At 41.2% G+C, this 13,998-nt stretch overlaps 1 protein-coding gene across 8 annotated transcripts in view; it reads left to right on the plus strand.

The window, feature by feature from the left end:
• Positions 1–13,998, plus strand: part of DPF3 (double PHD fingers 3) — a 288,551-nt gene that overhangs the window by 136,426 nt on the left and 138,127 nt on the right. For all 8 annotated transcript variants that reach the window (XR_005200301.1, XR_005200298.1, XR_005200299.1 and 5 more), the window contains one exon: positions 10,433–10,540. Coding sequence is in view for 4 of the 8 variants with exons in the window: in XM_017528735.2 (XP_017384224.1) it covers positions 10,433–10,540 (108 nt within the window). In the remaining 4 variants the exon portion in view is untranslated. The remainder of the gene's footprint in view (positions 1–10,432; positions 10,541–13,998) is intronic.

Below are 13,998 nucleotides of genomic sequence, written 5' to 3' on the forward strand. Positions count from 1 at the left end.
CCCTACTGATCTTTGAGCAATTGTTGTTATACATTTTATTTTAACGTGTGGTATAAACCACATACTACATCATCATGATGTTTTTAAAAGTTGTCAATCATCTTCTAATGAGTTTGAAATAATAAGAAAAACATCTTGTGTAAATGGAGACTCAGACTCTGAAGGTATGTTGAATTCTGAACACAAGCACAGGGATACCAATATTCACAAAATAGATGCACCTTCTAAAAGGAAAAGTTCCTCTGTTGCATCTTCAGAAGAAGATTCAAAAAGTCATATTCCAGGGAGTGAGATTGATAGGACATTTTCTTCTGAGTCAACTTTGGCACAAAAAGCTACTGCAGAGAATAATTTTGAAGTGGAACTGAATTATGGGCTACGCAGGTGGAATGGCAGAAGACTCAGGACCTATGGAAAGGCTCCTTTCAGTAAGACAAAAGTGATTCATGATTCACAGGAAGCTGCAGAGAAGGAAGTAAAAAGGAAGAGATTGCATCCTGAACTGGAAAATTTGAAAATCTCTGAAACAACTGGGAATTCAAAGTTGAGACCTGATACTAGTTCCAAATCGTCAGATTTGGGATCTGTAACTGAATCAGATATTGACTGTACTGATAATACAAAAACCAAAAGGAGGAAAACGAAAGGAAAAGCAAAAGTAGTTAGAAAAGGTAAAACTTTTACAGCTAACATATCTAAAACTGTGAGACGTCAAAGACAAAGCAAACGCCCTAGGTTAAGTGTGGATGATAATGACTGGGAGGATGTGGACTATGCAAAATCTAAGAGAGTTCTTCGACGTTCAAAAATAAAAACGAGAAATCAGGGTAGAAGAACTGTGAGATACCATGATGGGGATGATGATAGAAGCTTAGAAAATGTGTTAGATTTCAATGATTGCACCTTATGACCTTGAGGGAAAGCCAGTTCATTAGAGGAAATGGACTGGAATTTATGGTGAAAGCTGGCTGTTAAAATTATTTTTTTGTCTTACAATTCAGGGAATATATTTATATTTTTCTATGAAAAGTTATGAATGTGACTAAATCATGACTGTTATTTTTATTTGCACTTGCTGGTCTTTGTAGCAGCATTCAGCACAGGTGCCAAAATATGCTTCATTTTGGGGGCAGATCTATTTTGACAGTATTTGACTACATATAGCAAGAGTTTGAAATATGTTAAACACTAGACATCCTGGTTATCAAAACCAATGAGCATTACTTTCATGGTAGCAAGTGTCATGCAGTTATTTTCTGAATTTGTCAAAGAGGCAGTAGTTTGTAACCCGTTCTATAGTAGTATAACAATTTCACAACCTATGTTTACAGATTCTTTATAAATACATGCATACTGACACTATAATCATGGGAGGTGTAACCATGATTTGTAGGCAAGGTACCTACCACTTTAGTTTTCTTTCCCTGGCTACTTGAGTAGAATCCATTATACCAGATCTGGTCATGTTCACTGAAATGGTTTCTAATTTTCTTTCCCAGTGCTATTGGGTTTTTCTCTCTTTCTGAGGAAAACGTGATCACTTTTATGTTATAAACTTGAATTTATAAAGTGCTGGTAAACTATTTTTAATAATTTGAGTGCATGTTTTAAGCCTCTTAAGACCAGAGCATAGTCATAGCAGTTTTCTTTTAAATTGTGCACTAACAGAATGCTATATAATTTGTCTTCTGTCCAAGATCTCCTGATTTCCATTGTAAGGGATTTAACCAAAATCTTGCTCTTCCATAATCTTACTCTGTGAAATAGAGAAATTTGTGTGCCTTAGCTTTAGAAGTATGTTCTTTAATAGAGTGTTGTACAGGGCTAAAAGAGTATTTAAGTTAATATGTAGGTTTCCCCCATCTGTATTGAAATTGTAGAGTTGAGTTTTGTTGAGAGTGCAATTGCAAATCTTATCTATACAGGAAAAGAACTAAATGTCATTCTCCACCTCTTTGTTTTAGTTTACTGCTTCTGTGTGCAATCCTAAGCATTCTTTGCTGGGGCAACTAAATCTATCTTTATTAGTGACCTCTAGTCCAAATATAAGAAACTGTCATGTTTCATGGGAAAATAATTTTATAATCCATTTAAAATGAAACTTTATCACACAAATAGTACACTTATTTTCTAACCAAATACTTGATAGGTTATGCAACTCCAGTGTAGGTGGCCATTCCTAACTTGTTTGTGCCTGAAGATGGACTTGATTCAAATGGTTTACATATTTAGTAGGTAAGGGATATGTTACCGTACCCCACCTTTAAGTTATTTATTAGCCCTAATTGTGTTTGGTTTTAGACAAAATTAACCCTTTCTCCTGTGTTATCTTTGAAGTGGCAGATAAAGGGAAGCATCAGACTGGTATCAATGTTAGACAGTGTTCTTACATGTTCCTATTTTGTAGTTACCGATTCCATTTGACATAGTAGGAGGTACCTTTTCTTTCTACTCTGATGCATGAGGAAGGATGTTTTTGGACATTATCAGCTGCGATAGGTGGGAAACCTACCTCTCATTTGTGGTTCCATTTCAGAACTATGATGCTTTTCTTCTCAGAGCTTGTGTTAAGTATATAGTAAACAGATTGATTCATGATAATTGTCCTTGACTATTGACATGAAAAGACTAATGGGATGCCTTTTACTTCCCGAATTTTAAGAATTGGTGATAGATGTCAAATCCATTAATTTATTTAAACTCTTCTTAACCTTCTCTGTTTTATAATCTGTTCTCAGGTTTATAACTCCATGTTTACCATCATCTGCAAAATGGTACCAAAAAAATCCATAAATAAATACGGAATACATTCATAAGTACATACATTCTTTTGGTAAAATGATCTTTTGACAGTTTAGGCTTCATTAATAGAACTGTTCTTTTTCTTTGGACCATATTAATTGGTCATTGAATGGTCATCCAATTACTGTGTTTTCTTTCAGTCCAAAATAGACCCTTGTATATAGAAGTGGTATTTTGGTTTTTAATCAGATTTGGTTTCATCAGAAGAAGCAAGAATGGGCCTGATGTTCTTTAAAAGCATAGCTGACAATGGTAGCTTCTCAACTTATGAAATAAAACTAAGAGATGATGGAGAAAATCATTTTTATGGGTTTTTTTGGTTATGGTGCTATTCCTAAGGTTAACTTTGAATACATGACACACACACTCCTAAGTACCTTTAAGGAAAATTAGTAAATCATTAATAGTTAAAAATGTTTACATTGAGCACTAGAACTTGTTTGGCTTTTTTTCTAGATTATGGGAAATGCCCAGGGATTTAATGCACAGGTGTACTTTAATGTTTAGGGTCAGTTTGTAATATTCTTGAGAAAAAGATAAAGGGTTACAATTTGAATGTGAACTGATCCAGAAATAAGTGCTGTAGCTTTCCACTGCACTTGAAGTTTAACTTAATGGTGTATGTGAAAAAAAGAACCAAAAAGCAAAAAACTACTCTGGTTGTGTCCAAAGTCGTATGGTTTTATTCATGTATGGTTTTAAAGGCTTTGAAGTATTCAGATTTGATCTTTGCTTTCTCGGAAATACTCACTTTACCAAGCATATAAAGGAAAAAAGATTTCAAACATTCACAAGATAGATGAGTGTTAACAAAGCGTTTTTTTTTTTTTTTTTNAAAAAAAAAAAAAAAAAAAGAAAAATATCTTGTGTAATTATTCATATACTAAACCACTTATGATGCTCGTCATTCCTTTGGGTAGATCTAAATTTAGATCTGGTATCACTTTCCTTCTGCCTAAAGGATTTATTTTTAATGTTTCTTAGAGTATGGGCCTGTTGATGATGAATTCTTTCAGCTTTTGTACATCTGAAACTATCTTTAGTTAGCCTTAGTTCTTGAAGGATATTTTAGCTGGGCATGAAATTCTAGTTTGTCAAGTTATTTTTCTTGCTGTATTGTAGGGATGTTGAACCACTCTTTTCTTTCTTGCATTGCAAAGATAGGGATGTCTGTATATGTAACATATCTCCTTTCTCTGGTTGCTTTTAATACTTCTTCATCGCTATTTTTGAGCAGTTTTGATTATGATATGCTTTGCTATAGTTTTCTTCATGTTCTTGTACCTGGCTTTATTGAGCTTCTTGGATCTATGGGTTTATAGTTTTCATCAAACTTCAGAAATTTCCAGCCCTTATTTCTTTTTTAATTCCTTCCTTCCTTCTTTCCTTCCTTCCTTTCTTCCTTCCTTCCTCCTTTCCTTCCCTCCCTTCCTCCCTCCCTCCTTCCCTTCTTCTCTTCTTCCCTCCCTCCCACCTTCCCTCCTTCCCTCCTTCCCGTTTTCCCTTCCTTTATCTCTCTCTCTCTTTTTGTGGAGACAGGATCTTACTGTGTTGCCCAACTGCTCCCAAACTCCCAGGCTTAAGCCATCCTCCCAAGTGTTGGGATTAAGGGCATGAACCACTGCATCTGGCCTCCAGCCATTATTTCTACAAATATTTTTTCTTCCCTCTCCTCAATTACACATATATTAGACTGTCTGAAGTTGCACCACAGCTCATTTATGTCATTCTTCTTCTTTTTTTCTTCTTTCCTGTAGGTTTCATTTTGGAATAGTTTCTATTTCTGTGTTTTCAAGTTTACCAGTCTTTTCTTCTGCAATGTCTAATTTGACATTAACTCCATCTAATATGTTTTTCATCTTGCATATTGTAGTTTTCATTTCTAGAAGTTAAATTTGAGTCTTAAAAAATATATGTATCTCCGAAATTTTTGCTAAACTTGAACACATAGCATACAAATAATAACTGTTTTAATGTTCTTGCTGCTAATGCTAATATCAGTTTCAGTTCTGGGTTGGTTTCATTTGATTGATTTTTTTTCTTCATTATAAGTCATATTTTCCAGCTTCTTTACATGCCTTGTAATTTTGGGTTAGGTGCCTCACATTGTGAATTTTACCTTGCTGAATGCTGTAGATATGTTTTATTCCTATAAATGTTCTTGAACATAGTTTTGGGACATATTTAAGTTATTTGGAAACAGTTTGATGTTTTCTTTTCTTGCTTTTAAGATTTGTTAGGTGGAGCCAGAGCAGTACTTAGCCTAGGGCTAAGTGTTGCCTGTTAGTGAGGCAAGATCTCTCTACTCTGCTCTGCTCTGCTCTGCTCTACTCTGTTCTACTCTACCCAGTACCCCATGAGTCATGTGGTTTTCCATATTGGCTGGTGGAAACAGACAATTTCTGGCCCCTTGTGCACACCAGGCACTGTTACCTCTAATCTTTTTGGGCAGTTCTTTTCCCAGTCCTGCCTACTTTCCTCACAAACTTACACGGATCAATTCTAAGCTGAATACTTGAAGGGGACCCTCCGTGGATGTCCACATTCTCTATCTCTCTTTTGTCTACTGTTCTGTTACCTTGGGTGCTAGTCATTGTGGTCTCCTCAGACTCTTGGCATTTTCTCTTCAATTCAAACGTGGGGAATCTGCTGGGCTCCACCTGTATTCCTTCTCCTTGTGTTCCAATCTGGAGACTCTCTGAAGGCTGTAAGCTGGGGCAATCATAGGGCTTATCTTGCCTGTTTTCAGTGTCTCAGGGATCACTGCCCTTCAATGCCTGATGTTCATTGTCTCCAAAATATTGTTTGATTTTTTTTCCCTCTCTTTTCGTTTTAGATGGGAGCTAAATCTGTCTTTATACTCCATCTTAGTCAGAAACAGATAGATGCTTTTTATTTTAACTTAATTTTACTTTATAATTGTGCAAAATATTTGCATGGTTCTAAAGTCAAATCTATAAAGCATGGCCTATTATGAGAAAGTCTAGCTGTATCTTCACTTTTACTGTGTTTCTTCTTCCTATAGGCAATTTCTTCTTCTTCCTTCTCTTTTTCTTCTTGCTACTACTATTTTATTTTTTCTCTTTCTCTAGGTAAGTTTTTCTTTAGTTTTTGGCTTATACCCCCATTAAAAACCCACGCAAACACACCACACATATATATCTGTCTGAATATGTGTGTATCACCATTTGTTAAATAAATGATAGTATGTTATGTACATAACAACCATCCTTTAGTATCCACTAAGGATTGGCTCTAGGATCCCAGAAGATACTAAAATCTGTGGGTGACCAAGTCCCTTATATAAAATGGCATACTATTTGCATATAACCTATACACATCCTCCCATATTCCTTACATCATCTCTAGATTACTTATAATACCTAATACAATGTAAATGTTATGTAACTAGATGTTGTACTATATTTTTTAAAAATTGTATTTAGATTGTTGTGTTGTTATTTTCTGTTCGGAGACTTTGATCCTGTTGCTTGGTTCTGAGCACGTGTCATCACTACCTGTTTCCTACAACTCTTGTTCCTCTCTAGTTCCTTGGCTTCTTCGTTAGCTCCCCTTCAAACCCAAGCGGATATATGGGATGCAGGATTGGGATGTAGCTGTTTGCTGTTAGAACAGCAGGTGGACGAATTGGTATAACTTATAGGAAGACAGGTTTCAATTCAAAATAAGGGCATGGTGAATCTCTTTATCACAGTAAGAGCTGGCCAACAATGGGACACTTTGTCCTGTGACGTAATAAATTTTCCATTGCAGGGAAGTTTCACGGGCAGCTGTGGGTCCACCTCTCTGAGATCCTGTGGGGAGAGCCTTTCCCTGGGGGGCTTGAACTGCCACAGTTCAGCTCTGGATAGGGAAAGAGGAAGCTACTTCAATTCTTTTCTTCCCATTTCAATTGCTGTCCCTATTCCATATCCATCCATCCTTCCTTCCTTCCTTTTTTTTCTTTTTTGACAGAGTCTTACTCTGTCACCCAGGCTGGAGTGCAGTGGCATGACCTTGGCTCCTATAACCTCCATCTCCTGGGTTCAAACAATTCTCCTGCCTCAGCCTCCTGAGTAGCTGGAATTACGGGCATGCACCACCACACCAGCTAATTTTTGTATGTTTGGTAGAGATGAGGTTTCACCATGTTGGTCAGGCTGGTCTTGAACTCCTGGGCTTATGTGATCTGCTAGCCTTGGCTTCCGAAAGTGCTGGGACTACAGATGTGAACCACTGTACCTGGCCACTTCTCCCTCTCTTTTCTCTCTTATTTCATCTTCTAAATTCTGAATAGCTTATGCTTTGTGAGAGATGCCCAGAACCCTCAGGATCCACCTGCTGAACTTGTGCAATGTGCATAACCAGCTGTTCATCTGGAGTCTGCTGACCATGAAGGCATCAAGCCTTTCTGTGCCAAATGTTTCCATGGAGCCAGTTCTCCCAGCAAGTGTGTGAGTTTCTGATTGTGTGTGTGTGCATCACATTTGTACTTGCACAGCGGCATGAGTGTTGTAACTGGAGTTGTAGTTCATACTAACAGAAAAGTAGTTTGCTCAGTGGGGTATGTGAACTGAGGGGTGGCAGTGGCCTCGGTTACCAGGGAGGACTGGTTTCCCCTCTTGTCTTCAGCCACTTGTTTCCCCTCCTTCATATCCGCTCCTCAGCCCTGGGCTCACTCCTCAAGGTTAATTTCCCTGACAGCAGCTGTGACTCCATCCTCATTCCCCCACCCCCATCTGCCACACATGCACACACACGCATGCACACACACACATGCACGCACGCGCGCGCGCGCGCGCGCGCACACACACACACACACACACACACACATGCTTTGAGTTATGTGCCTCGTGTTCTAATGAGATAAATAACATAAGTCTCATGGGGCCCTGCTCTTCCCTCTGTAAGTGGAACTCCAGGGCTGAACGTGTTGTTCCTATAAAGGAACACTGGTGCCTGTCAGCCTGGTGAGGAGGGCAAGGAAGGGGCCAAGGAGCCCCAGGAGAGCTCTTGGGGCCATTTGCTTGTTGTGATGAGGTGGATTCAAAGAAGAACTCAAAGAAAAAGCCAGTTTCCACCCTTATGGTTAAAGAACCAAGCGACAGCATGGTGGGTGGGGCAGGCCATGTTGCATGACCGTGGAGTCCAAGACTAGAGTCAGCTAACTTGTGATAATTAACAACTGACATTTGTCATCTTTATGGATGTAGCGAGCTTTCTCTTGAATATAAGCAAATCCCCATGACAGCCCCTAGGAGGTAGGCATTAATGTTCTTAATGTCCCTATCTTACAGGTGAGGCAGCAGGCTCAGAAAGGTGTTAGGATGCTTCCCAGGACTCATGTGTTCTTCCTCTGCACTGCTGAGCTTCTCCGATCCAGCAGAGAAAGAATGAAACAAAAAAAGCCCCTTCTTCTAGAGATTCAAACTAGTTGCTACAATGAACTCTCCCGGAAGAGTGGGCCTAAAGCTACAAGCAGAGTGGCCTGGGGCTTCCCTGGTACCACTGTCCACCAAGCACAGTGGCTGCTGTCTCAGGGAGGGTGTGGACACTTTTGAACTCTTGCCGCGTAGACCTTTTGAGAGTGTGGTGGGGCCAGCTCCCTCTTACTTACCTGCGTTTGATCAGGTTGGAAGCACATGAAGCAGCCTCTGGGGCACGAAGGAAAGCTAAGGCCCAGAAACTGTCATGGTGGGACAGGGGGCGCAGAGATCTCTGGCCTCAGTCATGAGCCCTCACTTCTGGAGTCCCTCTTGGATGGTTTGGATGTGGGTGGATGAGTCCCCTGGAGCTGGGAACAGCAGGGCCAACGGTCATTCGATTCTGATGTTTCTGAGTCCAGGTCAGTTCTGGTTTTTAAGAACCAGAGGTGCGGAGTGGTCAGAACCTCCAACTTACTCACAATCTTGCAACCTGTGGGAGCAGCTGTGTGATTAAACATAAAGAGACCTGGATATTTTGGTTCCTTTAATGCTGGGATAATTGACTCTGTATAGGACCCATCCTGATAAATGGGTAGAGTTGACTGGTAAAAATGAAAATGAATCAAGGAGTGTATAGCAATGAAAGTTAACATAGATTTTCTCTGCAAAGGTGAAAGATGATGCCAGTTTTCCTTCTTAACTTTTGAGAACCCTAAACTGGAAGACAGCAGATAGGAATCAGGTGCTGATGTGTTCTAAACCCATGGTCCTAGGTGTGTGCAGTGACACTTTTGTGGGAGGCCATCTGTGTCCAACAGCTGTCATGTGCCACGTTTACCTGCAGAAGACAGAATTGTGACTTTAACGGGAAGCTGCAACATATTCATTCATTAATTCAATGAGTATTTAGTTTGGTTCCACTCTGTGTCGGGCACAGCTCTGGTTCTGGGGTTTCTGACAAGAACAAGATGGAAAATTCCCTGTCCTCATTAGGCTTTTCTCTCTGTTAGGGGTTGGTTGACTTGCTGGTTTATCATGGGATATTAGACAGTCTGGTTAGACTGCAAATCACCTAGCCGATCTGAAAATTACCTAGCCAATCTCAAACACCCGCCTCTTCACCCCTCAGCCTCCACCCCTCTCCATTTCCCTGGAAATAGTCTGCGGCCTAGCATGGAGAAGCCCCTGATCCTCCAAGGCCTGTAGCTGCCACCAGAGCCACAGAATTGTTGTCTGGTGAACAGGAAAGTTTCCCATGGTGCTTGGGATGACAGTGATGCTGCTGGTGTCAAAGGCCACATACACGGTGTAACATGTAAGCCCAGCCCCTGGCCTCCTACCTATTTCTTTTTGTAAGGCCCACGCACACAGGTGGGAATATAGAGGTATGTGGGCTCTGCAGGTCATGTGGCCTGGTCACCAGAGTGGGCTTATGTCCTCATGGGGGTTACACAAGGCTCCGTTTGCCTGTAGTGAGCTGCCAGCAGCTGGGAGTGGGTGGGAGATGCCTGAGTAGATCTGGTGTTTTTGGTTCTGTCTTTTTGTGATGCTTCTCAATCCAGGCTGTCCATATGGTAGGCCAACTGACTACTGCTCCATTTTGAAGGGAACCTGGATCAGGACGGAGGGGCAGTGGATAGAGATCCAGTGCTTTGGAGACACCACAAATGTCCCTCTTGTCTGCAGGTCCAGGTGGTGGTCTCTCCAGGCAGGGGAGCAGAACTGGTTTTGGTGAAGGCAGTGGCTTTTCTTAGCATGGGCTTGCTGAATACCATGGTGAAGCCGACAGAGCCAGGGTCCTGGGGTCAGATGACCTAGACTCAGCCAGGGTCCTGGGGTCAGATGACCTAGAGTCAGCCAGGGTCCTGGGGTCAGATGACCTAGACTCAGCCAGGGTCCTGGGGTCAGATGACCTAGACTCAGCCAGGGTCCTGGGGTCAGATGACCTAGACTCAGCCAGGGTCCTGGGGTCAGATGACCTAGACTCAGCCAGGGTCCTGGGGTCAGATGACCTAGACTCAGCCAGGGTCCTGGGGTCAGATGACCTAGATTCAGCCCACTAGCAACCAGCTTTGTGACATTCACCAGTCACTTCTCTCCGGGCTTCAGCTTCCTCTCCTTGTGAATGATAGGGTTAGTTAGAGTAGTTTCCAAGGCCCCTTCCAGCCTGGAGCCTTTAATCTTCACACTGTCTTTGTCCACAGGCCTTGCCCCAGGCCAGCTGTATACATACCCTGCCCGCTGCTGGCGTAAGAAGAGACGATTGCACCCACCTGAAGATCCAAAGCTGCGGCTGCTGGAGATAAAGCCTGGTCAGTGCCTTCTGGAGCTTGGCTGGGTCCATGATGGGAAAGGTGGGAGGACTGGGCGGTGCCCAGGACAAGGTTGGTTTACTTGTTTGTCCATAGGCTAAGTTTTCTGGGAGAGGGAACATGCCCGCATGCTGCTCAAGGGTGCGCCTCTGTGCCTGCTCCTGAGTAGAAACGTGACCACATGTCCACCTGAGGTTTCCTCCCCTCTGCGTGTCTCATGCCTGCCCTTTACCACGGAGGGGGGCGGGGAAGAAGCAGGAGCAGAGTAGGGCCAGTTCCAGGATGACTTTCCCAACAGAACTGAAGGATGTGCAGCTCTTTCGGGTCATGTGATACATTTCCTGTGGCCTCAAGTAAAGAACTCTTGGTGCAGCTTGTATGTTTCCAAGGAGAACAGAGCACACGGCGGACCCTCTACCCCCTTACTCTGTATGAGCTTTGGAGCATCTTACACAGAAAGGGGCCAATTCACTAAAAGTCGTACTCACCTTGGATGTGGAACTGGAAGAGTTTGAGTTTAAAATTCACCCGAGTGATGCAGATTGCTCTGTGGCCACACAGAAGGAATGGGTGGATTTATCTTTATACTGATCTAATATATATATATATATATATATATATATATTTTTTTTTTTTTTTTTTTTTTTTTTTTTTTTTTTTGAGATGGAGTCTCTCTTTGTTGCCCAGGCTGGAGTGGTGGTGAGATCTTGGCTCACTGCAACCTCTGCTTCTCCTGCTTCAGCTTCCTGAGTAGCTGAAATTACAAATGAGCGCCACAACTCCCAGCTAATTTTTGTATTTTTAGTAGAGACAGTGTTTCACCATGTTGGCCATGCTGGTCTCAAACTCCTGGCCTCAAGTGATCTGCCTGCCTTGGCCTCCCAAAGTGTTGGGCTTATAGGCGTGAGCCACTGTGCCCGGCCTGTGATGATTTAATGTTACACTTCTGACTACGTGGCTGTCTTCAGACCTGTGTCTGTGTTGCAGCAAAGCCAAGTGATTACCCCAGATCTTCAGCTTTAAGAGCATCTCTGGTTTTGAGGGTGCCGGGCTGAGATGTGACTCAGAGTGGTAGGAATGGTGCTGTTCTGTGGCGCAAATAGAGTTGACATGCTTCCTCCCACTGTCACCAAAGTGTTGCGGTCTGCCAAGGCTGGCTGCCTGGCAATGGTACCTCACTCCTTCCTTTCAACACGGGTCCTGTAGGCTGACTTTGCTCTGCAAAAACTCTACCTGCAGTGGTTGGAATGTTTTCACTGACAGTTCCATTGTTATGACTGCTTTGATTGTTCACTTCAATGCACATTTCACTTGAGTAGAAGTTTTATTTGTTAAGGGTGAGTGGATGCTAGATTCTTCAATATGCTCTATCCCAGTTCTCCAGGGTCCTTATATCAATTTACAGACCCTTGCAAACACTCCAGGGTGATGACCCCGGTTGTCCCAACCCCCGCCTTGTTGCAGATGGTAGGAGATCAGGGTCTCCTAGACCAGCGTGATGCAATAGAAATATAATGCAAGTCACATGTGTCATTTTACATTGCCTATTAGTTATATTAAAAAAAAAAAAAGAAACAGAGGAAATGAATTTCAATAATATCTTCCATTTAACTCAACATATCAAAAACATCATTTCAGCATGTCATTGATATAAAAATTATGAGTGAGATCATCTATGATCTTTTTTTTTTTGGTGCTATTTTTGAATTCCATTGTGTATTTCACACATCCCCACATCTCTTTTTGGGCTAACCACATTTCAAGTGCTCAGCAGCCACATACAGCTAGTGGTGACTGTATTGATCAGTGTGGCCCTAGAACTGCATTCAAAGTGCAGTCCTGGCCTGCAGTGGCAGCATCACCCGGGGCTTGTCAGACGTGCAGAAGCTTGGGCCTCACTCCAGACCTGCTGCATCAGAATCTGCATTTTATCACGATCTCCTGGAGCGCATCTACAGAATGCACGTTGAAGTAGGAGAAGTGCTGGTCTCGAAGGCTTACGAGTAGCTAGATTACAAGCCACCCCAACATGACCATAAGCACCAAAAAAGCCATATGTAAATTTCAAATTAAAAACTTTTAAAATTTATTTGACTTTGAGTAGGGAATACAGTTCCATGTGTTTTTATTTTTTATTTATTTTAGAGGATAGGATCTTGCTGTGTTGCCCAGTCTGGTGTACAGTGGCTGCAATCAGCTCACTATAACCAACTCCTGAGCTCAAGTGCTCCTTCCATGTTGGCCTCATGAGTATGTGGGAACTACAAGTGCGTGCCACCATATCTGGCTAATTTTGTCTTTTTTTGTACAGCCAGAGTCTCACTATGCTTCCCAGGCTAGTCTTAAACTCCTGGCTTCAGATAATCCTCCTGCCTTGATTTCCCAAAGTGCTAAGATTACAGGCAGGAGCTCCTGTGCCTGGCAGTTACATATTTTGACATTGGAAAGATAAAATGATATACTGTATCATGAAAAATAATACAGTCTCCCCAAAGGTAATCAATGGTAGCAATTTTTTTGAGATTCCTTCAAGAGATAGTCCATGCATGCACCAGGAATTAAATCTATCTGACCTTCCCTCCTCTTTTTACATAGCACAACCACTCCAGATTTTGCATTTTTCAATTAAAAATGTGTCTTAGACATTGTCCACAGCAAAATGTAAAGTTTCTTTATTTCTTTTTGTGATTACATAATATCCCATTTTACACCACAATTTGTTCAACCAGCCTGTTCTCAATTTTTATTTCTAAATCTTCCAATTTAACCAGTGATGCAATGAATATTTTGCATGTATATGATGATGTCTTATATGTAAGTTGTCAATTTAAAGGGTTTTATTATAAGTACTTGTTTTAAATTATCAGTCTTTATTCATAACATTTCTATAAAAAGTCTTGATTAAGAACAATTTATATCATACTAATTAGATCTTCTTTTATAGAAGCAAAGACATTTAGCACTGTACAATACCTTAGATATCAGTAACTCCAATTCTTTATTTTACTGGAGTCTAAACAGTTTAAGAAACTTTTTCAAAGTCACACAGGAATTTGTGTGGATCCAGCAGAGAATCTAGGTTGCTTGATTTCCCTGTTCAATGTTTTTGCTGCTTCCTCATATTGCTGATAGGTAAACTAACTTAAAGAAACTATAGCAAGGCTTCTTCTCTTAAAAATTTTATTTTATGATTTTAAAACTAATATACATTAATTATTAAAATACACCAAGATATAGTTGGAATTCCTTTAGTCATAAACATTAGAAGCTCAAGTCAAACTATCTGAAGCAGAAAAAGGGAAGTTGGCTCGTGTACCAGTAAATCCCAGGGTTCACTGTCTTCGGGCATAGCTGCATCAGCGTGCTCAAACATTATAGTGAGGGCAGTGGGGACTACATGTTTCTCTTTACCCCCCCTCTTTTTTTTGTGTGGCAGAGTCTCACTCTGTCACCCCAGT

Source organism: Cebus imitator, unplaced genomic scaffold (genome assembly GCF_001604975.1).
Source record: "Cebus imitator isolate Cc_AM_T3 unplaced genomic scaffold, Cebus_imitator-1.0 Scaffold54, whole genome shotgun sequence".
NCBI classification, from domain to species: Eukaryota; Metazoa; Chordata; class Mammalia; order Primates; family Cebidae; genus Cebus; species Cebus imitator.